The sequence below is a fragment of the Tauraco erythrolophus genome, chromosome 6, assembly GCF_009769465.1.
Source record: "Tauraco erythrolophus isolate bTauEry1 chromosome 6, bTauEry1.pri, whole genome shotgun sequence".
In the NCBI taxonomy this organism is placed as follows: domain Eukaryota; kingdom Metazoa; phylum Chordata; class Aves; order Musophagiformes; family Musophagidae; genus Tauraco; species Tauraco erythrolophus.
The window spans coordinates 34,688,051-34,715,460 of record NC_141470.1 but is presented as its reverse complement, the minus strand read 5'-3'; the positions used below and the strand labels follow the sequence as shown (position 1 = coordinate 34,715,460).

Here is a 27,410-nt window from a genome sequence, read left to right as displayed (position 1 = left end):
AAGGAGCCATCCCACTAGCTCTGGTTGGTGGCATCAGTGCAGGCAGCAGACAAGCAAACAGTTTGTATTGCTTCCACAGTCCCCCCACAATCCTTGCCTTTCACAGCAGACATTTTTAATAAGCAAGCAAAACTTCTGATGTAAATTGGGCTTCTGGAGACTCACTGAGCTGAGGTAGCTTGGCTTCTCTCCATGCAGAAGGTAACAGTAGCTGCCTGTTTGCTAACCAGTACGTCGTCCTTAGCCAACTGACTCATGGGCATTTGCAGTCATCTGAATAATGGTTCAGGCTTCACACGTCTCTCTCCCTCTCTCTCTCTCTCTCTCTCTCCCCCCTGTGGCTTTTTATTCTTTTTTTCCCTGTCTTTCAGTTATTTAATGATTGGAGTGAGTAAGAGGTATTTTTCTTCATAATGAAATACTGTCTCATTCATGTTATAGTCACTACAACATATTAAACACTGACAGATAAATTTAACGTACTGTACAGAGTGAATGAGTTAACAGGTAATACTGTATCCAAAAGTACCTATTTATTCAGTGATTAGCTTATCTGAATAACGTGAATTTTCGAGTCTTGAAAGACAATAGGACTGGCTTCAGTCAGTCAGATGCCTAAAGGATGGATATCATAGGTTTCTACATTACAGATTATGAAAAGATTATCAGTGAAACATGGAAACCAGTACTGGATTTAAGGGTAACTCATCGCAATCTGAGAAATGGTATCCCCTATTTCAAATGAGATGAATAAAATAGTTAGCAAGTATAGAGAGATATTAATATAGCATGTACATATTGTTTGTCTAAGTAAATAAAAGAGTAGTGGGGATTGTTATAGAAGAAAAATAAGATTACATATTTTTTTATCAGCTGGTTCCACAGATGATGCAAATTTAGAAAATTAATACTTTTAGTATAATCCTGTGAGTTTTCCTATTTTGACCAGTTTCTATGATTAAAAGATGCTCCTTTTGCAGATACAGTATATCCTCAATGACAATCTACTATTGATTGTCTAACAACTGATAGTGACACATGTATATCTGAGAAAGATCATCTCAAGTTTACATCTGTCAGTAATTAATAGTTTTTCAAGACTAATCAAGAACCATCTGTTGAATTTGTTCATACATTTTAAAATAACACATTGCAACCAAGCTCTTAATTAAATTTTTAAAGCAAGAGTGGGCAGCAAAGTTCTGATTGACAGCTGAACAGGACTTTCAAGTGCCTTGGCAGGCTGCTCATTAACCCACACTTTAGCCTTGCACTTCTCCAGCACCGCATAATGTTCCAGTGAAAACACCCTCCGCACCAGAGAGTGCTTCCCTTGACACTTTCTCTCTGAGACAAGAGAGAAAAAGGAAAGCAGGAGCAATGCAGATGCAGGAAAGGAAGGTGTGGAGCCTGACCTTATCTCCAGCCAGGATCTTGAAGGAAGCCATAACCTGGTCAGCAGTGTCTGTATCTGCCGTTTCCCGGGACATGAAGTCGATGAAGGCCTGGAATGTCACTACGCCCAAACGGTTAGGGTCAACGATGCTCATGATGCGGGCAAACTCTGCCTCTCCCTGGAGAACAAGAGAGTCATGTAAGCCTGGACATTTGGGTGGCAGTGCTATGAAAGTGAGGAGAAACTGTTCAGCAGCCCATCTCACAGCTAGAAAAACAAAGCCAAATAGAAACCACTTCTGTTTTTATCAGGATATTCTTTTTCAGCTTGATGTTGTGTACAAATGCCTCCTACTCATTTGTCCTTTGGAATAAAATATTCTTAGCTGTGCCATAGGATAACATCCAGCTCCATCTAGCTCTAGGACAATGGTCTTATCAAGGAACAGTATCACACAGAGTTCAGGGAAGATGCAAATTTCTCTGTAACACATGTTGTGCTAGATGTCTCTAGCAATATTTGAAGATCTGCATTCCTCAAATCCTTTTACTTTCACTTACTAAAAGAGAACTTTTACAGTTCTCTCAGCTGCCAGAAGAGAAACCACCAGAAAAAACGTCTCTGAGGTCTTTAATAGTATCTGGTTCATCTTAACTAGATGAGCTTTGGAAGGAAGGCCTTGTATATCTGGAGTGGCCCAGGGAAGTAGCCTTTACAGGGAAGATCCTACAGAGAAGTTTGCTACAGAAGCCAAAACCATATAGTTTTTGGGTTTTTTTTGCATACAAACAGAAGATCATCTATTCTCATCTCTGGGACTCCTTCCTTCCCATGTAAGGAGGAGGGGAGAGCAGAGCTGAGTCTTCTCCTGGGAACAGGCTCTTCTAACAAATCTAGAACAGTATACCTTCAAGAGTAATTAAGGTATCTAATCAAACGTTACTGCAGCTTGGCATACTACACTAAAAAGTCTGTATTTATACTGGGCTGATGAGTAAGATGATTAAACACTGCTTTGCCTGACGTCAGGAGTAAAGATACTGAGAGTACAGCTGAATGTTTTTACACTACGCTCTTCTCTTGCCCTTTGATGAGCATCGGTCTCTGGTGAAGCTCTTCCTATTAGTTATTGTGCCTCTCACGGTACCACATGTTACTGTTCTGAATATGCAGGTCCTATGGTGAGGGAAAAGCTACGGGAAGGATGACTGGAACTTGAGCTTACTTACATGTGCAGGAAGAGAGATGTGAAATAAATGGCAAGAATGAGAGGAGCAGCGTTTGAGGGTATTCAGAATTCAGGTCGTGTATAATTCCAGATGAGCTCAACTGATACTTAGGGCTGGGGAGGTTGTGTGTGCTGTGCAGAGCACAGGTACTGACACACAGTTTGATAAATATAATTCTTATTTGAAATACACAGGAATTAGACAACGATTTCCATTTTTTTACCTTCAGCTACTGCTGTGAGACAAGAATTTTACATGTACAACTAATACTAGATTTAACATCCATTGCTGATAATTCTGGAAAATAAGGCTGTATTTACCTTGATTCACTACACATTCTCTCTTTATTTTTGAAGGTGCCTACAAGAATCACTTTGAACAGGAGTGACAGAGGGCTCTACATTACCATATTGTAACCCATGGAGATAAGGCAGGCTCGGAAATCTTCACAATCCATCATACCAGTCTTCTTCTACAGGGAATGATGCAAAGATGGAAAAAGCCAAGAGAGAAAAGGGAGACCAGTCCAGGGAGAAATGAACCCACAGGAGACATTACAAAGAATGAGTTTCAGCGGGGAGATGAAAGGAAGGATTTGCAGGACAATGAAAAACAATAGAGAAAAGGTAGTTTGTGAAACCATGAAGAAGCAAAGGTGGTTTTGTACATGGAATAGTTTACACACAAGGAACATATCGATGATGAAAAAAAGGAATGAAGATATCAAGCAAGACAGATTGAGAGATGGACAAGAAAAGGAGTGTTAAGTGACACAGAAGTAAATGGAATAGTTTGAAGACGAAAAAGGAATTCTCCCAAGACAAACAATTAGGAAATTAAGAAGGAATAGATACCAAAGTACATTTAGAGAGGAAGTGGTATAGAAAAGTGATATATATATAGTCAAACATGAGAACAGCAATGACAGATGGATTAAGACAAACAAGAGAAGAGAGGAAAAAACTGTTATTTTTTCACAGTTTAACATCTGGCTGTGTTCACCACTAGCATTCAGTACCTGTGCATCGTTTCCAATATCGTAACCCAAGCTGATGAGACAGGCTTTGAATTCCTCAGGGCCAAGTGTGCCGGAGTGGTCCTGGTTATGCGGTGTGCCAGGCAGCAGGACATGCAGTGCCAGTGGGGTGACGGCGTGGGGCAGAAGGAAGGGAGACACAGAGGAGATGAAAGGGAGGTGGAAGGACAACAAACAGGTGCACCATGCAGTGGGTGAGGAGAGAGGAAGAGGAAGAATGACATGCAGATAGAAAGACAGGGAAGAAAAATAAAAAGTGCACAACATTAGATATCACAATGACATTTCAGGATGTGCTAAAAATGCTCTTGGAACAGTTCCTTCTCAGAGAGCTCATCACATCTTGAGAGCATTTGAATGACAAAAACAGTTGATGCTCAGAAGCCTCAAGATCTTCATCTCTCAAGTGAACTACTTGCGTCACTGCTTGTTATCCATAGTGCCAGAAGCCCTGTGTTTCACTAGTAACCCAGAGTGCAGGTAAGCAGGCAGAGGCAGTGGGAAGCATTGACTTAATCTTCTAGTCAAAAGTCCCACTAAAGGAGTAGGTGAGGGCAAGTATGTTCGGCAACACACCCAAGGAAGCTTAGCTGTCAGGGCATCCCAGGAACAGACAAGGAAAAACAGCTGAAGCTCAGGGGAGCAGTGTTATGGCTGTATTTATGAGACCTGCACATGAGGTGGAGCTTTGACTAGCAAAGCTATTTCAAGTGCTCAGCTCAGCAAACAGCACTGCTGTACAGCGCAGCACAACACAGCTTGGCAGCTGCTTCTCCTGTTGCTCATTCCCGCTCCCCCAGTGTTTGAATGCAAACTATACACAAGCTACCACAGGAACTGAGAATCCCCATCCACCTTGCAGAATTTTAGCTCAGGACAGTCCCAAGAGCCCCTGCCTGCTGCCACCATTTCTGGCCAGATCAAGAAGCTACAGACAGGATGGCGGGGCCAATTCCAAGTGACTTTCCTCAAAAAAAATCAGCTTTTAAAGTCAGTGTTAAGCCTTTATAGATCAACTACACATTTGAAGATGTGAAACACACGTTCTCTCTGTGTTATCATTTGGACCGTTGTGGAAGAAGAGGCAAATGATATTAAGACCAAAATATAAAATCTACAGGGCTTTATGGGTCCCTCTGCTAAGAAAAGAAGCCATGGTTCTCCTTTTTCTTAGGTAGTTAGAGAAGGGCTGAAATAGCCACTGTTCAGCAATCTGAAAGCATTGCCAATCTCTGAGGGCAGGCTGCAGCCCTGTTCTCTGGAGACCTTTCAAATAGTCTGTCTGGTGCAGCAAGTGGTGGAGAGAGCAACCTATATCTGCATCACTGACTTAGTATCTGTCCTGGTTTCAGCTGGGACAGAGTTAGTTCTTTTTAACAGCTAGAAGAGCTCCGTGTTTGGGTTTGAGTCTGAGACTCGTTATGAGCAGAATGTTGATAGTGCACTGATGTTTATAGCTGGCACTAAGGTCTCAAGGACTTTTCAGCTTCCCGTATTCTTGCCAGTCTGCAGGAGCACAACAGGCTGCGGGGGAGCAAGGCTGGGACAAAGGGTCCACAACTCCTCTTACGATTTAAACTTAGGATTGAGGGCCAAACTGGCCAATGAAGTATTCCATATCATGCAGAGCCATGTCCAGTATAAAAATGAGGGTTGACTGGAAAGAAGGGCCTTTGCTGTTCTGGGGGCTCTCACTCTCGGGAGTGCTCTCTCTCTCTCTTGCTCTCTTTTTGGGCCTCTTGCTTGTCTGGGATTGCAGTGTTGGGACTTATCTGTTTCAGGATCATTGGTCTGGGACAGGATGGGTCTTGGTCACCGAGTGGTGAGCAATTACACTGTGCGTCACTTGTTTGTATATATTATTTTCATTATACATATGTATACATTCATACATTAGTAGTAGTAGTATTAAATTGTTCGTATCTCAACCCATGGGTCTCTCTCCCTTTTCTCCTTTAATTCTCTTCCCTATCCCCTGTGGGTGGAGGAGGGTGAGTGAGCAGCTGTGTGGTGGTTAGTTGCTGGCCGAGCTAAACCACAACAGTATCTCTAAGGCTGCAGGCTGCTCATGGATTTCCAGACAACACTGAAGAGGCTGATGATGGAGCCAGTTTCAGGACTGGGCTGCTGCCTCTGCTTCCCTGTGTGACACCTTTGTGATTTGGGCTGTAGAAGGAAAAGCTGCAGACAGGCTGGCAAACTGAGGGGAGGAGAACTTCCTTTAAGGAATTCCTTCATTTTTGGACCTGTTAGTGCCTTGGCATGTATTTCCACAATAAAGTAAGGCAGGCTTTACATCAGGCTTTATCTATGTCATGCAATGCTGTGTATAGATCCTCCTGTCTGCTCCATACAAGAGCAATACTGGTTTCTTCAACAGGTTTATGTGATGGTATGTCAGAGTGGAAGACAGCTGCTCCAAATAATTTTATATATCGGATAATAATCTGCTCTCTGGAGAAGATGGGGTAACTGTCTAATTTCCTGAAGAAGCCTTCAAACTTTTCCATACTTTAACTTTATCAGGAAACTTAGCACTGCCAGCCTAATGATCACTTACCAGTCTTCACAGGAATGACTGCACCACAGGAGTGGCGTGTTTAAGAATGAAACATCTTCTATCGATCTAGTTTTATCACAGTAACTGTTTGGTTTTTACTGCACTGCACAGTCTACACAGAAGCTTCAAGCTTACCAAACTGCAGTCAGCACTGACTTACCCTGTCGAAATGGTTGAAAGAAGCCCGGAACTCGTTCATCTGTTCCTGGCTGATTCCTTTGGCATCACGGGTCAGAATCTGGTTTTCCACTTCATTGATGGTTCTAGCAATTGTTGTTAGTAACTGCTCCCAGCCCACTCGGATATGCTGGAAAAAGAGGACAGGACAATTTTTAAATTAAAAGGTATCTCTTCTGCTTCTGAGGCTAGTGGATCGAATGTGCTACTTGTTGCAAATGAAATGATCCTGCTGGCCAAGGCAGGAGAAGTCCATTTTCTCAGAAAAGCTTCCTTCTCATCTGCAGTGTGAGCCAACAAGAAGTTTAAAATCTAAATTTTGAGTGAAAAAAATATTTAAGAGGCCAATTCCTGATCTTAAAAAAGTCTTGGTCCTATTGCAAACTTCCTTTGCCTTGTCAGCAACATATTGGGGGTCTTTAACACAAATGAGAATCAAACCCAGTGCTTCTAGGACTTAGTTGGGCAGAAAACTCTCCTGACCAAGAAAATAAGTCACAGTCCTTGGAAGACACTGGTGCTCCACTGCCTCAGCTGTTGCTTAATGGAGAGCTGGCCAGAAACAAAAAGACAAGTTTCAAAGCCTGTCTGTGTTCTGCTGGACTCATGTTGAACTGAGATTGCTTCCAAGAAACCTCATGTTGTCAATAGAAAGCCAGACTCCCGATTCTAAAAAGCTTTTGTTGGACTTCTTTCTTCTGCCAGGCTGTGGCAGCTCAAAATCACCAGCACTACACTGGTCTTTCTAATCCCAGCTAATAGGCTGCCACAATTGGGTGGCAGAAGAAATGAGACCAGCCAATTTTTCAAGCAATACTGTTGATCTCATTCAGGTTATTTCTATTGTCTATATTTGGAAGCATATTGGAATGGGTTGGCATGAAATACAGCAAGGCAAAAAAAATAATTCAGTGACATGTTATTGCATGCTTGGCCACATTGTCAAGCTCTCCATTTTCCTAAAAACCACAACATGTTGCCAGAGCTAGATGCAGCTGATGCTAAGTGGTCACAGCAGATGAGATTGTCTGATCTGCTGCCAGAACTTTTACCTCCATGGTGTAGTTGGTGTGCTTGTTGTCAAAGATAAGCGCTTCCTGGATCTGCTGGTGGTCTCCTTCCAACTGGTCAATCTTTGGTTTGTAGTTCACAATGCTTTTCTCATACTGCCGCAAGTGGTTGAGCTGGTCCTCCAAGGTCCCATGCATCTCTATTGAAATGCGGCCAATCTCCTGCATTAGCAAAGCCAAAGGAGTTAGACCCCATTGGAAGGACAAGCCTCAACATGCTTGACATTTATTGCAGCTATTTCATGCTCACACAGGATGATGAATCAAAAAAATAATCTCATGGAGCAGTTACTTTAAATGAGCCGAGACTGTCAGCAAAAATTTTAGCAGAGCCCTGAACATTTTCCAAGTGAGGTGAGTCACATGAGACGTGTCTAATACAAGGATACAAAAAAAAAAAAAAAAGGAAACTGCAGTCCATAACCTAGTAATGTACCAAGCCAGTTCTTTTTCTGATGCACTGTCTGCCACTAACTTAATCCCTTCATAAGGACGTATTTCTCTAATTGCTCTCTTCTTTACAGCTCCTGCCATCAGTAATAGCTTCACGTTTTTCCATTTCATCAACTTCAATTCCTGTAACTCAAATCTTACCTAAAGAGAGATCTCCCTGAAAAATGTCTTCTCTGCTGGTGTTTGATATGCTAATTATATTTCTTTTGTTATGTGTATCAAGACCATTGCTGTGAAAGCAGTTACACAAATATGCTTCTGATGTAGGGTCTTTAACTTGCTGCATATAAACACAACTCTCTCAAAATACCAGTGTTCTCCATTTTAAGTCATGGTTTTTATCTCTGTACCGAAGAATTAGGAGAAGAAAAGTACAAGCACTTCAGTAACTGGTATCAATCTGGGGATTCTCCATATTTTCTACAAAAAGTTCTCTTGCTGTACCTGAAGGAAGAATGACTGTGACAGTGGTCAAAGGAAAGACCAAGGATAAGAATATCAGTGAAGATCACAGAGGAAATCAGACTATTTCAAAATGAGCAAAGTACTACCTCCATCTTGGTCTGGATCCAGGGTCCAATGACATTGGCCTGGGCACCAAACTGTTTACGAAGTCGTTCATTTTGCTGCTGGCGAGCATGTTCTTCCATCAGGGCTTGATCCCTTCTGGGTACCAGCTGCCGCACCTACAATGAAGAGTAATAAAGCGTGCAGCTTATTCATACAAAGGCACATGTATAGTAAACGTAGAAATTGCCTCAAGGAAGGGAGGAGTGGGTGTTTACACTGGAAACAAGCAGTCATACGGTTTAGGACATGGCAGGAAAGCTCATGGAATGTGAATCCTATGTGCTGTAGGATGCGCGCTGCAAACTCATTTCAGTCCATGCAAGATGAGAAGAAGCTTCCATTCACTACCTGGGTTTTGGTTGCTCATGTTAACTGAATTGAAGGACCCGGTTCAGATCTCACTTTGGTGATATCGTTTGGTAGTAAGAACCACCATCATACCTGGTATGGAGAGTAGCTACTCTTTTAGGATTACAGCAAGGGAAGGCTACTTGGCTGCAGAGATAAAACATCTGAAGGGTTGAATGGTGAAATAGGATACTGACTCACATGCCATACTTACTTGTTTGTCAGGTCAACTGAGGACTGAAAACCTCAAAGCTTTTAATTTAGCGTGTTCCATTATAAAAATAATGAGTAAAAGGAATCTGACACCTCTTAGGCGCTTACATGAAAGATCTCTTTCGCTTTCGAAGAGTATGTCAATTGAGCCAAAAACAAATGACAAAAAAAAAAGAAAGCTCAGCAGTAAGCATGAGAGGGTAACTGAAGAGTAAATAATCCACTTCCTGGGGTCCTAGTGATTGAGCAGAGAGATCCTCCCACACAAACTTGCAAGGCTGGAAAGAACTCACATGTTCCCATTTGCCATTGATCTCGTGTGGGGTGATTGTAGTGTAAGGATTTGTTCCTGCCATGTTGACATGGTAGGTCTGGACAATCTTTGAGACTTCATTGTGGATTCCCAGGATGGCCTGTCGCTCCTTGTCGGCATCTGGCAAAGTGGCTTTGAACTGCTCGTGGGCTGTGGTCAATCCCTGTAAAAGGAAGGCAGCAGCAAAGGGAGGATAAGAGCATTAGTCACTGATTAGTCTCTTCTGCAAATGTATCCCTGCAGAAGTGACTGCAAAAGCTTACATATTCCCAGGATATAAAGCAGGCTACTCTTAATACTCAAAATTTTCAGTTTCTCTTAGCATCACTAAACAGGCTGATTTAAGTAGTTAAATGATGCGAAGTCTCGTTCCCTTGGTTTCTGTCCCATGTTGACCAGTGACAGAGATCACATCCCAAAAAACGATGAAGTAATTGCTCATAATTTAAGGGGAACTATTTCTCCAACACTGCCTGTCAGCCTCTTTGGGAAGAAGATCTGACTACTAGCATTACTTTAAAGCAGTCATGTCTCACTAGCGTAAATGCACCACGTTCTTCTTCTCCTGCTAGGTATGTACTAGTTCTACAACTAAGATAACTCCAGATGAATAACGAGAGTCAGATTCAGTCTGACCAGTCATTTAGAACTAGGTGAATGTCTTCCAGCCAACAGCAAACTCGCACAGGCAACATATGCTCCTGCTGCTGAAAACCAGCTCCTTCTCCCTGAGCACAACAGGCCCTTTCTGTTCCCCGTCCTGCTGCGGTGCCCAGACTGTGCTCCAAGGACCGATGGTGGGGGCCCGCTTGCTGGTAGTTTGTGGACAGCTGACAAGCCAGTTGGTCCTGGCTCATCTCCCACTGCTTCTACAGGCCTTTAAGGTACTTCATCCCAGAAGCCTGGAAGATCAAGAATAGGGAAGCAAACGCAGGGAAAGAGGCAGCAAAACAAATCAGGGACGGAGAGGGAAGTGCAGGGATAATCAAGGGAACAGTGTGGACAGAAGAGGGAATGAAAGTAAACTGAATGATTGACCACTCTCTTAAAACACACACATTGTAACTACTTTTTGTAAAATTGCTTCCTTGCATGGTGACTCATTACTTTGCAGCTGCTGCAGTGGCCATAGAGATGTAACGCAAGTCTGGGCGGCTGGGAAAGATACTGCAAGCAGTCACAAAGAGATGATGGAAGAGTTTAAATGCTATTCAAATTTGTTCTGCATTATGAAAGACTTAATGAACTCTTTTGTTCAGGAGGGAAGGGTGGAAGAAACAAGTACCAGCTGAGTAACAGGGCTGACACCAGGCTAGGGCTATTTCACTACCCCTCCGCGCACCTGGCTGCACAGTGTCCCCTGTTGGTCCGCCATTCACTGCCTCACTGATGGCCACCTTGCTGTCAGCCATTCCTGCAAAGAGCTGACTTGGGTTCTTTTCCATGAGCCCATCAAGCAGGAGAAGTAGAAGTCTCCACTGCAATGCAGGGAAGAGTAATTCCTGCTCTCAAAGGTCTGAAAATTACCTTTAGATACCTCGGGTTGCTTTCCCTTTCAGAAGAGGGAAAACTGAGATACTGTCTCTGTTGCCTTGCATGAGGCAAGAAGACTTTCGCTTCAAATGGTAGTCCACCACCAAAATGGATAATTCTATTTTTCTTGTGCTCAGCACCAAAACCCAACTGGCAGCTCAACAACTACCTTCATGGCACATCCTGTCACATAGGACCAAATAACCTGGACGTGACATTACAAGGAACAACTGACCTGCAGAGCCTGTAAGCAGCACTAAGCTTTGCTCATGTGGGTTAAAAAAAACCCACAAGACCCTAAGAATTTCTCAATTTTCAGGTTTTCATTAATAAGACTCTGGACTTACACTGAAAAACCCACTTTCAGTTCTACATGTTCAGCTAGGATGGTGTGGGCATGTTTCATACCTATTCAGATCCAGGTTTTTGGAGAAAATCAAGGAAAAACATACTCCTTTTTGTTTCTCTTGCTAAAGCTAACTTACTAGAGCAGGAGCACCAAAGCATGACCTACAAACTCAGCACCACTAGGAATCCAGAAGACCCTCGACTTCTCTCTAACCCAGCCTGCATGGTGCAAATGACTGCTCTGTACCTGTATCTCCTCAATGGTGTGAACAATGAACGTGTCCTGCAGGTCCTCCATGGCCCCTTCCATCCAGTTATTGAAAGGGGCAGCTCGTTTGGCATATTCCAGGTACAACTGGTCAATTGTTTCCAGTAGCTTCTCTGTCCTCTGGGCATGCAACAAAAAAAAGAAAGAAAATCAGGAAAGATGGTTAGAGAAGAATAATCACATATCTATATGCGGCTTGCCTGAGCTGCTCCTTCCTTTCAGATCTCCTCGGTGCTCTCAGGATGGCACTACATTAAAAACCTCTCTGCTGTTAAGAGATCACACACAGGATGGATTTTTTCCTCTGAGGGAAAAATCTCATGTTCTTTGAAATAAAACGAAGCAAGGATAGTCTTTTCAAGCAGAACAAAATTACAAAACACAGAAAAGTAGAAATAAATAAATAGCCTGAGCAAAGAATGGCACCATTATTGGGCTGCAAGGGGAAAACCAGGCTAAATATACTGAAAAATTGCCCTTGTTTACAGTCTGGGATGTTCTAGGAGTGCACAAAAGAGCTGAAATTGGTTGCTCGTGCCCACTGCAGTTTGTGTCCCTTAAACGATCTACTCATGTAATCCCAAAGGTCCAATTTGTAACATATCTCACCTCCAAGGCTTCTCTACGTTTCTGGGTTAGGGCACCCAGATTATCCCATTGATCACAGATCTTCTGGCACCTGGCATTGACACTGGGAGAGTCGTAATAGTCCAGCTCACTATAAGGGGTGGGGAAAAAAAGAATGAGAAGTCAAATAAAGACCTTTTGGAGAAGAAAGAGAAACTTATTAGAAATCTTTAATTGGCCTTGAGGGCAGATTCAGACAAAGAGCTCATGGTCTCTGCAAGTCAAGCGAGCCAGGAAGACAGCATTATCTAGTTTTAGAGACACTGTATGTTATGGCACATCAAACAGCACAGAACAGGAAGAACAACAACCACCACCCAAGGCCTCAACAAACACTGGTGCTGGCTGCCTGACAGGAATAATTTGGCACTGGGGGAAAGAAGTATAGACTTTTGCTCAAGATGGGAATAAGCAGAGCAATATGTCCCTGTATTCTGCTTAAGAACATCATGCAGGCTACCTATTTGCATCTTGTATATCAGAACAGGCAGCAAAGATTTTATTATGAATCCAAAGAAAGTGCATAAGATCATTCTAAGACTTGCATAGTACAGGTGGCAAAGAACAGCTAAATTACACAATCCATTCATTTAAGACAATCCCAGAATTACAGTGTAAGTTTCTCTCCTATATGCCTCATAGGGAATGCTTTGCTGAGATGTCTGTAGGCTGGTAGTCATAGAGGACAGGCTGGTAAGAATATGGCTGGGGAAAGAGCAGCATAAGGGAAAACTGAAGCTTGCGGTCTTGTATTGCTTTGTGCTCTTGGTTCTGCACATGGTCAAAGAGGGAGAAACTTGCAGGCAGAAGGAGACCAGCCAAGTTGGGAAATGTCAGCCTCAAAAAAGAAAGTAGAATAACTCACTGGGCTACTGAGTGACCCTGGGCCATCTGATGAGCATTTCTCTAAGCAGTAATGCAAGTTTAAACAGTTTCCTCTTGCATCCCCTAGCCTTGTTTCTTCCCACCATTGCATTGCCTTCCTGAGGTGTGTGGGCACAACTGTTGCTGGAGTCTTGCAGTAAACTAGTCAGGAAACTGATTTGGGCTAAAAATAACTTTTTCTTTGCTGGGTTTTTAATCCAGATCAGTTCGTTGATCTACTTTGCTGCAGTGCCAGCACTGCAGATGAAAGAACTGTTTCTGAAAGCCTGGCTTATAACACACCCGTGCTGGACCACTATTGCTGGAGAGTGGAACATGCCGTGCCCCCAAACACGCCTGGCAAGGGCAGCCACTAACACTTCCTCAGACCCTCTCCATCTCCCTGGCAGTGTATCTCTAAGGGAGAAAAGAGCTCAGACATGATTTTTCAGGGCATGGCCTCTTTGCTGCTGAGATGGAAGATGTCTTTTGGAAGGATGGCAGAACCTGCTGTTCTCATACTTTGGAAGAAATCGTTTCCCTGTCAGCTTAGGACCCAGCCTTCCCTGTTGCTCTTAGAGCTGCAGCTGCTTTGGCTGGCATGTAGCATGTGCTTTGAAAGTGGCAGGTCAGCTAATGCTTGCTGACTAGCCAGCCTCGGTTTTAATCTTAATGACATGGAGGATTGCCTTGAACCCCCCTCCTGTTCCAAGGTCGATCCTTCAGTAGACAAAAGAACAATTCTGTAAGGCTATGTTGTTAAAGAAGATAACGATCTTGATCCAATAATCTTGATTTTTTAGAGAAAAAAATCTAGTCCTTCAGCCCAAGAGTACTGATCTTAGCCCAGACCCTAACTTGAGATAGGCCAGTGTGACATATAAATATTTTTAAAATAGGAAGCAAAGTCGAAGCCAAGTTGTTCTGTTTTTGCCAAGAAACATGCAGTTTCAAAATCTCTCTCCCTGCGCTGCAGAGGCCAGCTCTTTACCTGCCTGCTATCCCTAGAAATCAACACCTCCTGCCCTGAGGGGACCCCATTTCTCTTGGAACTTGCGTCACTTGTCACTCCAGGAAAAGGAGTGGATGTAAAGGTTTCCAAGCCCGAGGGAAGCAGGGAGGGAGCTGAGCTGCTGTGAGGTTGCCCTGGAGCAAGTACTGACCAGATTGCACACAGTGCAGTACTCCTGGGGCAAAGGGCCCAGGGTGGCAGCAGAGGCCATGATGGCCTCAAGCATCAACAGATTTTTTTCCTGTCAGAATAAGGACGATTTTTTTTGATGAGAGAGATCAAACGGAGCCTGCTATCCTCTGCTCTTTCCTTCTATTCCTGGAAAAGTATGACAGCATTACAATTCTGAAACCTAGCAGGCACCAGCAGCAGGTCAGACTCTTTAGGAAAGAGTTCACAGCAGCATAACGAGCTAGAAGAGAATGGAAACTTGGCTTTGGAATATAATTCTGCCGCCCCCTCATCAGCACCCACGACTCATCCATTTTCTGGCCTGCTCTTCTGGTGCGTCCGGATACTGGAGAGCAGTATCCTAGATACTGTTTGGAAACACTGGGACTTCCCAGCATTTTTTTATGGGGATTGATTTATGGCTCTCCAGAGGGCAGAGGGCAAAGCTGATTAAGCCTCCCTGGCCCCAAGGATGGGACATGCGCCTGGGTGCCATACTTCAGCTCTTGTGCAATAGCAGCAATCTGTTCCACGCGGTCCTGGTGCGCAGCCAGGTCGCTCTCAAATGCCTCGTGTTTCTTCAGCAGGGCCTTTATCTCCGAGAGGGTAGCAGTTTCGTAATCCTTCTGCTGCAGCATTGCTTCCTTACCTGGGGAGGGAGCCAAAGGACAGGAGAATGAAGGACAGGACCCAGTGCCCCCAAAGCCAGCTCCCCTCCAACGAGGGAGCCCCGGGGATCCTCAAAAGGGCATCTGCCCCACTCCAGACACCCTGCCCGAGGCTTGCCCTCATGCGTGCTGGCCTAGAGATGCACAATCCTCACTTTCAAACCACGGAGCCCGAGTTTGCCATTAACAACAGAGAAGGAGACACAGTGCAGGCCAAGTCAGTGCTGTCACAGTTTATACTGAGGGCTATGCTGGTCCTGTAAGTGCCAACTGTGGCATTTACTGTATGGTAGCTTTTTTCCTGCTCTGTAGCTCATCCGCATGATGTAGAAGAACAGAGATCAAGTTGATTTTCATGCATTATTTTCTAATAAAATAAGAAACAAACATAGCATTCTCGAGGGGAATAGCTCATGGAAGGACCTACGCATGATCCATGTCTTCCTCCCTACATAACGGCCAGCACTACGTCAGGCAGTCCGAAACATGTAGGTTGGCATTACCATCTGTCCAGGACTCATGAATGGATGCCTTCTGCCGGAACTTCTCTGCTAGGTGATCCAGTCTCTCTAGCCTCCGGATCTCATTCAACAACCACTCCTCATAGCCCTTCTCAGCCTGCTCAAGGCCACCCCAGGCATTGTTTATATCCTAAAGACAGGAGCACGAGAAGAAAAGGCAGGTTAGAAAATGGGGAGAAAAATCTATGTCAGCATTAGTCTCCATGAAGCTACATGGCTCCAATTGGTTGGAGGGAGTGGATGTAGGCTTTTAATCTCCCAGGGTTGTGCAGACAGGTCACGAAGACGAAGTGCCAGACTTAAGATAAGCAGGACTAGCAGTATCAGGATATACCTGTCTGCACAAGAGTCTCTCTCGAAATGCTTCTCTACATGAAACTTCAACAAAGCTCAATCATCTTTCAATTACAAAAAATGAGAGGCACCCAGACATCTCCTCATAAAGGCATGCAACTTGTGAAGAGCCTCAGAGTCTGGTTTAGATACAAGGGAAGCAATGATTGTTTGAGCCTCCCTTATTGTGGCCTCACTGAACTATATTCTGCAGGGTGCCTGCCACAGAGTAGCTCACTCTGAAGGTGGGCATGTTCTGCCCATCCACAGGTAGGAAAGGAGTTCCTTTTTTTAGGCATGGTTGGCGTATATATGAGCAGTTACCCCCACTCACCGAGACCATTTTCCCTTCTGAAGGCATGAAGGCTGGCCTGTTGCTGAGCCGCAGCTTGGTCTGCAAGGTGTTGAAATTGATCTCAAGTTGGCACTTCTCTTGGACCTTGGGGGGCTTGTGCAGGCGGCGGTAGTCCCGGAAGTCCTCCAGTTTCTGCTGCATGGCTTGCATGGTGTTCTCTGGGGCTCGGTTCTCCAGCCAGGGGATGGTGCGACGGATCCACTCCAGCAGCTAGAAGGAGCAATGACAAGAAGCCTTGAACTGAAAATTGTGTAAAAAGTACAGATGTTGATCTGACCTCATTAGGGACCGTTTACTTTTATGTTTGCTGTCAGAAAGATTCTGCCATCAGCAGGGCTTGTAAAGAAAAGTCTGTCAGCTTTTTTGGAATTACTTTTTTTTTTTTACATGAGCAGCCCATTCCCTACTACACTAAGTAGTACTGCTTGTTGCAACACTGTCAATCCAACATGCTTAAGGCATAGCTTCCGCACAATCAGGAACAAACTATGTCCTCAGATTACACTAAAGCCTTAGAGTTTAACAAGACTGTTGCATAACTAAAGGATGCTGTAAGCCATATTATCTCCAGAAGGGTCTGTCAGGAGAAATCAAATTCTTGCCTCACAGTTACACTTTTCCCACTCTAGCTTCCTTGAAGTCAGTGATGCTCTTTGAACAGCCCTCCTTCACAAACCTATGCTGGGAGACGGCAAAATGCTAATGCAATGGGCAGTTTATATTGTGAGTGGAGTAGCGTCCTATGCTTTTCAGACCAGGCTGAAATCAGGCTCATGGGATGTATTTACCCTGCTGTTCTTCATCTTTCCCTCCCTGCTTATCTTCCACAAACGTACTCCAGTCTACATTTGGTCATTTTTGTGGTTTCACAGTTGTCAGTCTGTTAGACTTCTCAGTTAACCAAAGCAGCCTCCAGCTTGTATCTTACACAGATTCTTTCCAACCATCAGCAAATGCATATTTCTTCCTCAATTATCTCTAACTTTCATTCTTTCTGATCTAATTCCTGAATCCTGCAGTATATTGGCATACAATTTGTATGAAAGATGTTACAAAGTTGTATAGTCCTGAGGAATACAGTTAAACCAGCTTGACTTTTCCTTTAATTTTGGCATTTTTGCAGCTGCTCTTAATAAACTGAGAAACTCAAAGCTGCTCTATGGAAGCTTTCTGTTTTAAAGTAGATTGCTCTTGCCTTTAAAGTAAGTTCAATCATTAATTTTTCTCAAACTAGAAGCAGAAAAAATAGCCTTTTCCAGGGAAATATGGGCCAATAGCAATCCTCAAGATTAGATCAGCGTTAAATGCAATTCCTTTCCACATACCACCACCCAGAAACCAACAGCACCATGGACACCTACATCACTGGCCAGTTTTTCGTAGTCTTCCATGAGCTGTTCATTTTCTTGGTTCACTGCCAGCACCTTGCAGATACGATTTGCTGCTGTCTCCGCCTGAGGAAGACAAGATAAACAGAAGAAGGGGAAAAGTGTGAAAAAAACAATAAACTGAAGCTTGCAGCTTAGCTTCCTGCTACATAAAGTCTCCTACCTTTGGCTCTAGCAACCTGTCAGTGCTTCGAAAAGTCTGTCCTAACTTCTTTGCTTTCCAATTGAACCTTCTATAATAATTTATTTTTCCCTTCTCAGGTAAATACATTCCTTCAGAGGTTCTCAGCTCTACTGATCCCACCCTACGTGTCGTGAGACAACCACATTTTTATATCTTTTCTGAAGTTGCTCCTACGAGAAGGGCCCTGTTGTTTGCTTCCTACTACAGGGACCCTGGCTGCCTCTTTACAAAGACAGGGAGTTTCTGCCACCATCTCCACTCCCCTTACCAGCATTCAGAGCTTGCAACACCAGCAACTGAGTGGTGTCAAGCTGATGAGACTACATGCATTTACCCCAGAAAAGAACTACCTAAACAGAGTTAATCTATAGACTGGACTTTGGAAAATTCCTAATTTTATTTGGAAGATCAAGTGGTAGACACTCCTCTTAACCTTAAACTCTGCCCAGCAGAGCTGTCTTCCAGCTTCCCTTGTATTTCTGGCACTCGTTACAGGGCCGCCTCCTCCAGTATTTTGCCACATGACACCTACCGTGTATTCAGGGTCTCATGATCCAGCTGAGAAAAGGTTTGGTTTTTTATCTTCCTTTCTGGGTAATCTTTCTGCTCACTGTCCCAAATCAAGTCTCACCAAAAACCCTCTGGTGTTTGGGCTTTTTTTTTCCATTGTGGGACCAAAACCTTGTTCTCTGCAGGGAGCCGAACATGTTAAAATAATGAATTTGGAAAAAAGTAAGGATCAGAAAAATCCCAGCTATGAACTCAGGAGCAGTCAATCTGCCCTGGAGTGTCAGGCATGTGTTTGGCATGAGGAACATACAGCAGGCTGATCCCAGCACAGCATGTGTCTGTGGATATCAGGTCCCTTTATTGTTACTGCGGTTAGTGTCATACCACAAAGCCTTGGAGGATGTCCCCCTGTGATGGGTGTCAGGGGATTGCTCAGAACTCTCTTACCACACTACAGCTATCACCTTGGTGCCTGGGGAAGGTGCTAGAGCTACCCAGAGGACCCGTATGGAGTATCCTTCTTACAGAGGCTAAGGGGAGATGAAGAGGAGAGGGCACATGCCAACACTACAACAGACCAATTGTGAATGCTGTGTCCTGCCTCAAAACTAGGTGCGGGACTGATGCCAAAAAAAGTTTTGCTGAGCTTAGAGCTGGCAAGTTTCAACCTTTTCCTATTTTTAAAAGGCCTTTTATTATCTGTTTATTCAATCTCCAAGGCCATTTGAGAAAAATCCTCTAATTTTTGCAGCTGATGTGAGGCAGCAAGAATAGCAATAAAGTCATAGGCTATACAGTGATGTATGGATTGCTAAGGTCCCAAGGGATCTGGCAATCTTATTCGTTTGTAAGAAGCTGTAAAAACATATATTCAGTCATCATTCACTAAAGTGGGCCAGCTAGCAAATACACAGATATTAACTAATCTAAAACATGTCAGAGGGACCAGAGAAAGTGCAATTTCACTTAAAAAAAAAATCCATAAAAAGTGCAAACAATGGTTATATTTAAGCAAGCTTGTACTTTGATCTGTTTTTAACTAAAGTTTTTACTTTAATGGAGTGCTTTTTGATATTCATAGAAAACTTTATAGACATGGGACAAAATAATATCTCAAAAAGACATTGCCAGAGTCCTACCATGATGTGCCTAGTGACTGCAGGGAACTGGCGGTGCCAAATGTTTATCTCCGTTGTCCCAGGAGACGAGCTCCCTGCACACTCTTAACGCTCTTCTTTTTACACCCTAGGAGCTCACTGCAGCAGCAGCCAGCTGTGCAGGAGGGACCCCCTTTTGCCTAGGCATATTTACATGTATCCAACGATAGACTCCTCCAGCTGCCCAAGTTTTTAAATATGTGTGCATGTATATATGTGTTGAACATCTGTCCAAACACAAAGCCCTCTGAATGTCAGCAATTACGACATTATTTGTACTATCCTAATGGCTGAAGTGTAGAGGCTCTCCCTCTCCTACCAGAACTTGCTTACCTATGGTTCTTGCCTACTGTAGACTGCTCTGTGCAACAGCATACTGCTGCAGCAGCAGGAAAGGCTCTGTGGCCACTATCACCATTAATGTCATGAGCAACACGTTACACTGTCTTGCTCTGAGCAAGGTAGGACAAAAGGATTCCAGTGCCTTCAGTTAACCTCCACAAATACTTCCCACACTGTTGCTAATGAGCTGATCTGTGGTGATGGCAATCTCAGTGAAACACTTTCAGGTGAAACAGTGGTGGCACACCAAGATGTTTACATGAGGCCAAGGCAGCTCCTCCTATACCTTCATTAGGGGAGTGGAAAAACTCATTTTGGCTTCCCCACACTGCTAAAGGCAATGATGCATTTAGGATGCTCACACTGGCTCCAAACAAGCCAGGATGCTCACAAGGCATGGAGCAGCACTGAGAAAATGCACCATCCTGGGGTCTGGAAGCTGCATACCTGTATTTTCAGAGAGCTTATCAGCTTCAGCGCAGCATCGCGCTGACACGTTATACAACTTGCACTCAGAGACAGTGAGGAGGGCAAGCCCAGGGCATTCTGCTTGATATCGCACTGCTTAATGATATGCATGTGCTTTTTGGTGTTTCCCACTCAAAATGGAAATCTGAAAAGCCAAAGAATAGCCAAAGTAGCAGTAATTTATTTGCCTTTTGTCTTTTCTGTGCTTCTCAACCCTGACTTGGACTGCTTAGAATGGAAGTGGAGTTAGTTGCCTCTCTAGCTTATGGATCCAGGTCTCTTCACTGAGGATGATAAAGGAAGGCATTCCCACAGCGTGCTATGTAGAGAAGATGCCTGCCTGTTGCTGTCCTCTGGCCTCAGAGGACTACCCCAGAATACTGTATGTCAAACAATCTCTTAATAAAATGGTAAAATGTTAGTTAGAAATTTTCACCCCAGAAATCAAGTTTACAAAATATTAAGCCAACCAGTAGTTGCATGCATTTAGTGTGAAAGTCAGAAGCGGTTAGAAAACAAGCAAACCAACCAAAGCAAGTATACCTACAAAAATATGTATATAAAAAAATGGCATAAAGAAAAAGCAGCCATCTACACACACATGTCAGGCTGGGGACCCTGTACCTTCAAAGGCTCAGTACAAGAGAATGAAAGAAGCAGAAAGCGGCTCATGGGACTTCCCCTTCAGGACAGGTGGCAGTAATGAAAAATCTGAATGAAAAATGGAGTGATATCACAGTAAGTCACCTAATTGTGCATGAGGCAGCAACACATTACAATCTGGGCTGGGGCTTGCATTCAGTAATCTCGTTGTGTTTTCCCAGGGGTTTGAATCTGGTCACTCAGCAGCTGGCTAATGTACAGCTAGGGCAGCTCCAAAAAGGAGCTGCGCCCCTGCTGCCAGGGCACAGTTGAGTTGCTGGCCCATCAGGACTCCTGAAAAATGAATAAATGATTAAATCTTTAATCTTCCCTATAAGCCAGTTAGGCTACATGGGATTGAAACTTTAATAACGAAGAAGCTCCATCACTAGTTCTCACCCCAGCTACTTGGTTCAGGTCCTGAGGCAGTAAAAGGTTGTTTTCAGTTATCTCAGGAGACCTAGCATCCACTTAAATTGCTGATGAGAGCACAGGACCTGCTGAGCAGGTTTCTAAATCGTGGAGTGGGCACAGAGAGAAGAGGAAGGGATTGGCGAGGGGCATGGCTGCTCCTGCAGCAGGCCACAACCCTCCTCATATTGTGGTTTGCTATTTCCTCAATCTGGAGTTCTTTGGATTAAGCAGACAGCATGGAGAAGTCCCTCAGGGGCACCTGGCAAACAGCAGGCCTTATCACCAGGCTGGCATGAGTTCTGAGACTACAGTCTTCCTGGGCAAGTATCAGCTGGCTGGAGCTCGCAGTCTGGTCTTGAGGATTTTGAACTACTCACAAAGCAGGAGCCTAATGGGAAAGTCCTGACTATATAAATTATGCCAAACGGGCGAGTCTTCTGCACTGCTATATGTGGGACATATTCCCAGTTTCTTGGAAACAAGACAGCATCACATAATTTATATGAAATGGGGCAAAGACAAAAAACTTGAGCTAAAGAGCTGCTCCCTGGAACCTACTGCCTGTGCTTGCCCTCTGAAAGCCAGCATCAGCGTGGTATCTGCATCAGTGCTGCAACCATCAGCACTGCTTTGTACAAAAGAGATGGACTCCTGGAGTCAAGCTAGCCCTTGAGCTGGGCAACGCATGGACTGTGTCTCAAATAGAAAAGGCCTAGTGAAAGAAGTTGTCGCAGGGGAAATCAGGGAGATTTTACATCTGTAACACAAAGAACGCAGCCTTGAACCTTGGATTTTATTGTTCCAAAGTCTGCAATCTGAAATTAGCAGTGATCTTGTGGAAAGGCTGCAGCCCAGCCAGGCTATAGCATGAGAGGAAAGGATGGATCGTTTTCTTCTATTCAAAGGATTGCAGAGCAATTGCTGTTTTGGAGGAAGTTTGCCCAAAGGCAAACTGTGACTATTTGGTTTCTTTGAGGACAAATGTCCCGATGCCAGGCAAAGAGACTTTGGTAAAGAGGAAGCAGAGGAAGAAGGACTGAAGTTATGGAAATGGGCAAAGCAGAGGAAAGGGAAATAAAACATACAGGTGGTTTGGGAAACGGAGAAGAATGATCGGGGAGAAGCAAGGAATGGAGAAGCAAGTGAGTTTGGGAAAGCTCAAGGCCTGGTAGGAATGGACTTTGTGGCTGGAGCACAGAAGAGCTATGTAACTAGCTCACAGATGATGCAGCCTAGGAAAAGACCACTGACCTAACAGGGGCTGAGTGTGGAAGGCAGGATGGCAGCTTGAGGGGGACAGGCTGTGATTTCGTGGAGCAGGTTGATTTGATTGTGGTACTTCTGGGGCGCATCGCCTGGCCAGGATGATGCCCACTAGTCACTGAAAGGGTACCGACTCTGTCAGAGCAGACATTCGTTCATCTCTCCATGCCAGCTTTACCAAATGCTTCCTCCACCACTGGGGTGTGAAACTGGAGGGAAGGAGCAGCTCAAGTTTGTTCGAAAGGACATTTACATCACTTCTCCAGCAAGACTACAAGGGGCACATCCAAGCGCATCGCTGGATGCACTGGGCTTCCCTGCAGACGCCTTGTGGCGGGCGGGGGTCTGGCACGTTCCTCACCGGAGAGGAGCGGTGGGCAGGGCAGGGAGTGGGGAGGGGGTCGTTAGCAGTAAAGTCTCACCTTCTGCGCCCCTGAGAAGGCGTGGTAGTAACATGAGACATAGGTCATTATGGCCTTCTCATCCGGCCTTAGCGTGCCTATAATATCTGTGCAGAGAAGGAAAAGAGGTTGAAAGGATAAAGTAAGAAGCAGCACACAGAATAAAACAAAACAGTCACAGGTGGCGTGAGAGAGGGGGAGAGAACTTCCCATCATGCATTGCAGGACAGGCCAAACAGATTTCCATGCGGAGAGCTGGGAATTCAGATCAGAAGGTGGCTAGCAGCGTTGGCTTGTGGCTCAAAGCAGCACCCCTCCCTCCCACCCTGCCAGTCCCAGGGGATCCCGAGCTGAGGATCTGGGCTCTGCACCCTCACAGCTGTGGTCCGGGGGCCTGGCCCAAGGATGCAAACAGGCCGTTTGGAGGTTTGAATGTCCGTGCTCAAGGCCTTCCTCTGTAGCCAAGGAGCTAGAGATCACAGCATGCCTACGCAGTGCACTTCCCACACGGTATCTGCTCTGCTGCAACACGCACTGCCTGTTTCTACGGCACTGAAGTACTGGCAGCTGCTTGGTTTTAGTGAGAGATGTTTACAAGGTTTCACCCACAAAATGGTTTTCCTTAAGTGACTCCATTACCAACAGGAAAATAGCTAATCAGATACAGCAAGGATTCAACCGCCCGATTTCCAGCATGGTGGGTCAGAAAAGAGGAAAAAAAAGAAACAAATGAACAAAACCAGGCATCTCAGTTGTGATAAGCAATGCTCTGTTTGCAAAACCACCACAGACATACTTGTCAGACATGCTTTGTAAGCCCCAGGTGAACCGGGACCAAATTTGTGGCACAACTCGAGAAAGCAGCAGGTTCAGACCTTGAAGCAAGGGTGCGGGAACCTGCGGCATACATAAGGTAAAAGACATGGCTTTGGGTATTCATTGAACCCTTCATAAAATCACCAAGTCAGCTCTGTTCCTCCATCTTTGAAAAAGTAAAAAAAAAAGTGAATAGATATCAGCATTGTTTCCAGTGGCGCAAGCTGCAGTGTCCTGCTGAGCAGAGCATCTATGTGGTGGTCTCCACCTTTGTGAGATGAAGCATCCTAGCTCAGATTTCCCAGGAAGAGAGGGTGCAGGTCCTCGGCTATCAGGGCAGCAGTTCGGAAGGCAAATGGAGAAGGCAGAGCTCCCCACTCCCTCAGATTTGTGTGCATGCCAAGGTGCTGGGATATGCAAGCGCCACTGCAAGTATCACTGACTATAGGGAAACGGGACTCCTGGCTCCCTTGTCCCACTTATTATGTCTGGGGCACCACTTTGAACCAACAGCCAACTCTACCAAGAACATAATAATAAAGATGCCCGTAGCTAGAGAGGAGAGAGAGAAAGAAAAAAAGGTTTGGACATTAGCAACGGCACCAGGTGTGCTCTGTGGAGGGAGCTTGGGATCCTGCGATACCTTCTGGGCTCCTGAGAAGGCGTGGTAGAAGCTAGAAACATAGGTCATGATGGCTTTCTCGTCAGGACGGGCAGTTCCAACAATGTCTGTCAAAAAAAACCTCACGTTAAGAGCATAATCAACTGATGGGAGGAAAGCAAAGGAGAGGGAGAACCACAACTGTCCAGGCCGCCTGCTGGGGTATATCCTTGTTACAGAACTCCGCAGGGCTTCCTAGCATTCCCCAGAAGATATGTGCGTCTCAGAAGCCAGGACCACCCTCCTGGTTCCCTTCCAGCATGATAAAATTACTTCCAGGGTCTGGCCAGGCTAATGCAGCCATATGTCAGCATGTCTCGTGTCACAGCACGTCCCCGTCCTGAGAACGTTACTGTGAATCAATTGGGTTGAATCAATCTGAACAGGCAGCAGCCTGATGTGTCTTTTATAGACGTATTATACTGCAATTCCTCCACGCAGTTCTTCAGGAAAGATCCTTTCTCCCTTCCTTTCCATGTCCCCATCGTCCATTTCAACACAATGATGGCTTGAATTTCAAAAGGTCTTTTCATTAGTTTCAGAGGAAACGCGACACCTCCAGAGATGAGAATTAATGGTGTGGAGGAATATACATTAGCTCCACTCTATGAAGGAGGCGAGTGGTCAGGAAGGAACAGTGGGAGCTCCTGCAAGGGGCCCTCTTCATCACTACTAGCTTTGCTGAGATCTGAAGCTAGATCCACTTATTTTGGAGGTGGCTTTATTTCCTATAGAATGGAAGGAAGCACTTGAATCTAGTCCAGAAACCTCATGATTTTTTTTTGACATCAGCATGATGAATACAGGGAAAGCAAGATTCATCCCTGGGCATGGGAAATACTACCTAAGAATATGAACATCCTAGTTACCCAAATAAAGGTTCACAGGGTTCAGCTGTCCTATCCCCATCCTTCCCCCTTGTTCCTCTCACTCCCTTATTTAACAAAAGCCTTTAACTGCTTCTCCTGTCCAAACCAAGCCTGAAATACAGCTTCTACCATTGAAACCAGCTGGCTTCAGGCAAACGGCCAAAAACCAGTGAACTATTTCAGGCTGTTGTTTGTACTCCAGAGTTACAGTCTTCAAAGTCTACTGCCAAGCTGGTCCTGACAAGGCTCTGAAAAGTAATCCTTGCTGTCCCAATGGCCTCAGGGAAGCAGCCACGGTCAGTAGCAAAAGCACCTCTGAACAACATGGATCTCTGCCTTGGTCTCCAGACCCAGTCAGTGAGAGATCTTCATATCCAGCACTTCTGAGTAGTCAAGAAGCAGCAGTTTGTAATACTAACATCATACCTCCAAAAAGAAGATCACCGGCAATTTCAGAAAGATCCCAGGAAAAATATTCTGGAGCAAAAGGAACACAGTCCTACACCATATATTAACCCAGCAGTAAGCCTGATTCTTGAAAGGGAACACTTCAGTCAGCAGTGGACATAGCTGGCTGTTACTCATCTCTGCCTAGTGTGTCAACCCCATGTTAAGATCTCCACACCAGACTCAGAAGACGGAGGGGCACAGGAGGAAGAGGGAAGCAGAACATCTGATTCATTATTCCACTGTAACTTCTTCCCTATCCTATACATTTAGTACGTGGTGATGAAAGGAGCATTCAGAGGTTACTGATTTCTTGTACAATACAAGTCCACCTAGAAGAAGTGGGAAATGTCTTGAGAAAAAGAAAGTTCAAAGCCACTGGCTTCTACTTTACCTTCTGCATCCAGCATCTTGGGAATATCCAGGTATTTCTCAGCCACATCAAAAGCTGTGTTTAGATTAGTGAGAGGATCATCCTGGGAAAGAAACAGAACCAAAGCATCAGCATCGACTTGTAACAAGGTACACAGCATTTCTCTCAAAACAGAGCTACTGTGCTTGGTTTGGTTCAGGTAACTGTGCTGTCCAGACAAAATTATGTGTGAATCCTCATATAGCAGGATGAAATAATTAGCTTCCTTTTGAAAGTAGAGCCTGGAGACCCATGATATGATAATTAACATATAATCTACACACTCGCAGCAAGAAAGAATAATACATTTTGTCTTGAACCTAGTTTAAAGTAAAATTAGCTTCACATCATACTGATAGTAAACAGTCATATCTCACGTTCACATCTCATGCTTATATTAGGTTTGCAACTTCCATTTAAAGAACTGCAGAGCAGTGTATCTGTTAGAACATCTAAGCAATACTAAAATAGTAACAACATCTGCAATGGGTGCTGTCCTTAGCTGGTGTACAGTTTGTTGAACATCAGTTGAGTGGGAGGAAGAGAAATGTTTTAACAAATCTCTACAAAATAAATATGTATAAAAGTACCCATTTTGTCTGAGTATTGCTTTTCCTCCTAGGGGCTGCACAGGATTTGTCATTTCCTCAGTACATTTCTATTCCTCTATATATAAACCTTCTGCTGTGGCAGGATGCACTTCAGATACAGACATCAATACACAGTAATCAAATCCTAAACAAAGTTAAATGTGACACATCACATCATAAGTCATGTCACAAAGATAACTAGATTTTAAAGAGCCACACAAGAGAATATGAAACGCAGATGTCACTGAAATGAAAGACCTCTGCAAATTGTTTGCAGTATTCAAACATAATGATCAGCAACGAGACATCCACCAACCTGTACGAGACCCTCATACAAGCCTGATTCCTATATTCCTGTATATCCATGATACTTAGTTATTCTGAAGGATCAATCCACTTCACAGATGACAAATGACATTTGCACTGTCAGTTACTACTGTTGAGACAGGTGGCTTCTGCTGGAGGAAGGGCTGTGCATAAACTGCTGGAGTTTAGTCACCATGTTAGCTAAGTGTCTTTCAGGAGAGAGGTGGTACTCTCCATATTGTCATTTGTGCCACTGACACCAAGATCCACCTTAAAGATTAGGAAATAAGCAGTCTAATTATTTCACCTTCTTTCTAGAGTGGCATCCATGTTCTGTCGCTTTTCTATTTGAGATCAGTGTGCCTTTGCTTATTGCCTTGACTTGGAAGATTAAGCTGTGCCTGAGCTCTAATCAACAGGCAGCTTCCTTTGAACCCACCCAGAACGAAAGATGAAGCTAGGCAGGCTTGAGCAG

The 27,410-nt window shown here is 44.4% G+C and overlaps 1 protein-coding gene across 13 annotated transcripts in view; it reads right to left on the bottom strand.

Annotated features, from left to right (window-relative positions):
* Nucleotides 1–27,410, bottom strand: part of ACTN1 (actinin alpha 1) — a 93,102-nt gene that overhangs the window by 1,322 nt on the left and 64,370 nt on the right. Inside the window, exons 7-21 of one of the 13 annotated variants that reach the window (XM_086613759.1) lie at nucleotides 26,022–26,103; nucleotides 24,294–24,379; nucleotides 17,427–17,519; nucleotides 16,045–16,275; nucleotides 15,360–15,507; nucleotides 15,062–15,080; nucleotides 14,687–14,845; nucleotides 12,124–12,232; nucleotides 11,494–11,634; nucleotides 9,346–9,528; nucleotides 8,473–8,607; nucleotides 7,451–7,630; nucleotides 6,382–6,528; nucleotides 3,644–3,724; nucleotides 1,416–1,574 (exon numbers count right to left, since the gene is read on the bottom strand). In XM_086613759.1, coding sequence (XP_086469885.1) covers nucleotides 1,416–1,574; nucleotides 3,644–3,724; nucleotides 6,382–6,528; nucleotides 7,451–7,630; nucleotides 8,473–8,607; nucleotides 9,346–9,528; nucleotides 11,494–11,634; nucleotides 12,124–12,232; nucleotides 14,687–14,845; nucleotides 15,062–15,080; nucleotides 15,360–15,507; nucleotides 16,045–16,275; nucleotides 17,427–17,519; nucleotides 24,294–24,379; nucleotides 26,022–26,103 — 1,953 coding nt within the window. Of the gene's footprint in view, nucleotides 1–1,415; nucleotides 1,575–3,031; nucleotides 3,098–3,643; nucleotides 3,725–6,381; nucleotides 6,529–7,450; nucleotides 7,631–8,472; nucleotides 8,608–9,345; nucleotides 9,529–11,493; nucleotides 11,635–12,123; nucleotides 12,233–14,686; nucleotides 14,846–15,061; nucleotides 15,081–15,359; nucleotides 15,508–16,044; nucleotides 16,276–17,426; nucleotides 17,520–22,855; nucleotides 22,942–24,293; nucleotides 24,380–26,021; nucleotides 26,104–27,410 lie in introns of all 13 variants that reach the window. The other 12 variants (XM_086613761.1, XM_086613756.1, XM_086613757.1 and 9 more) reach the window with 12 other exon arrangements.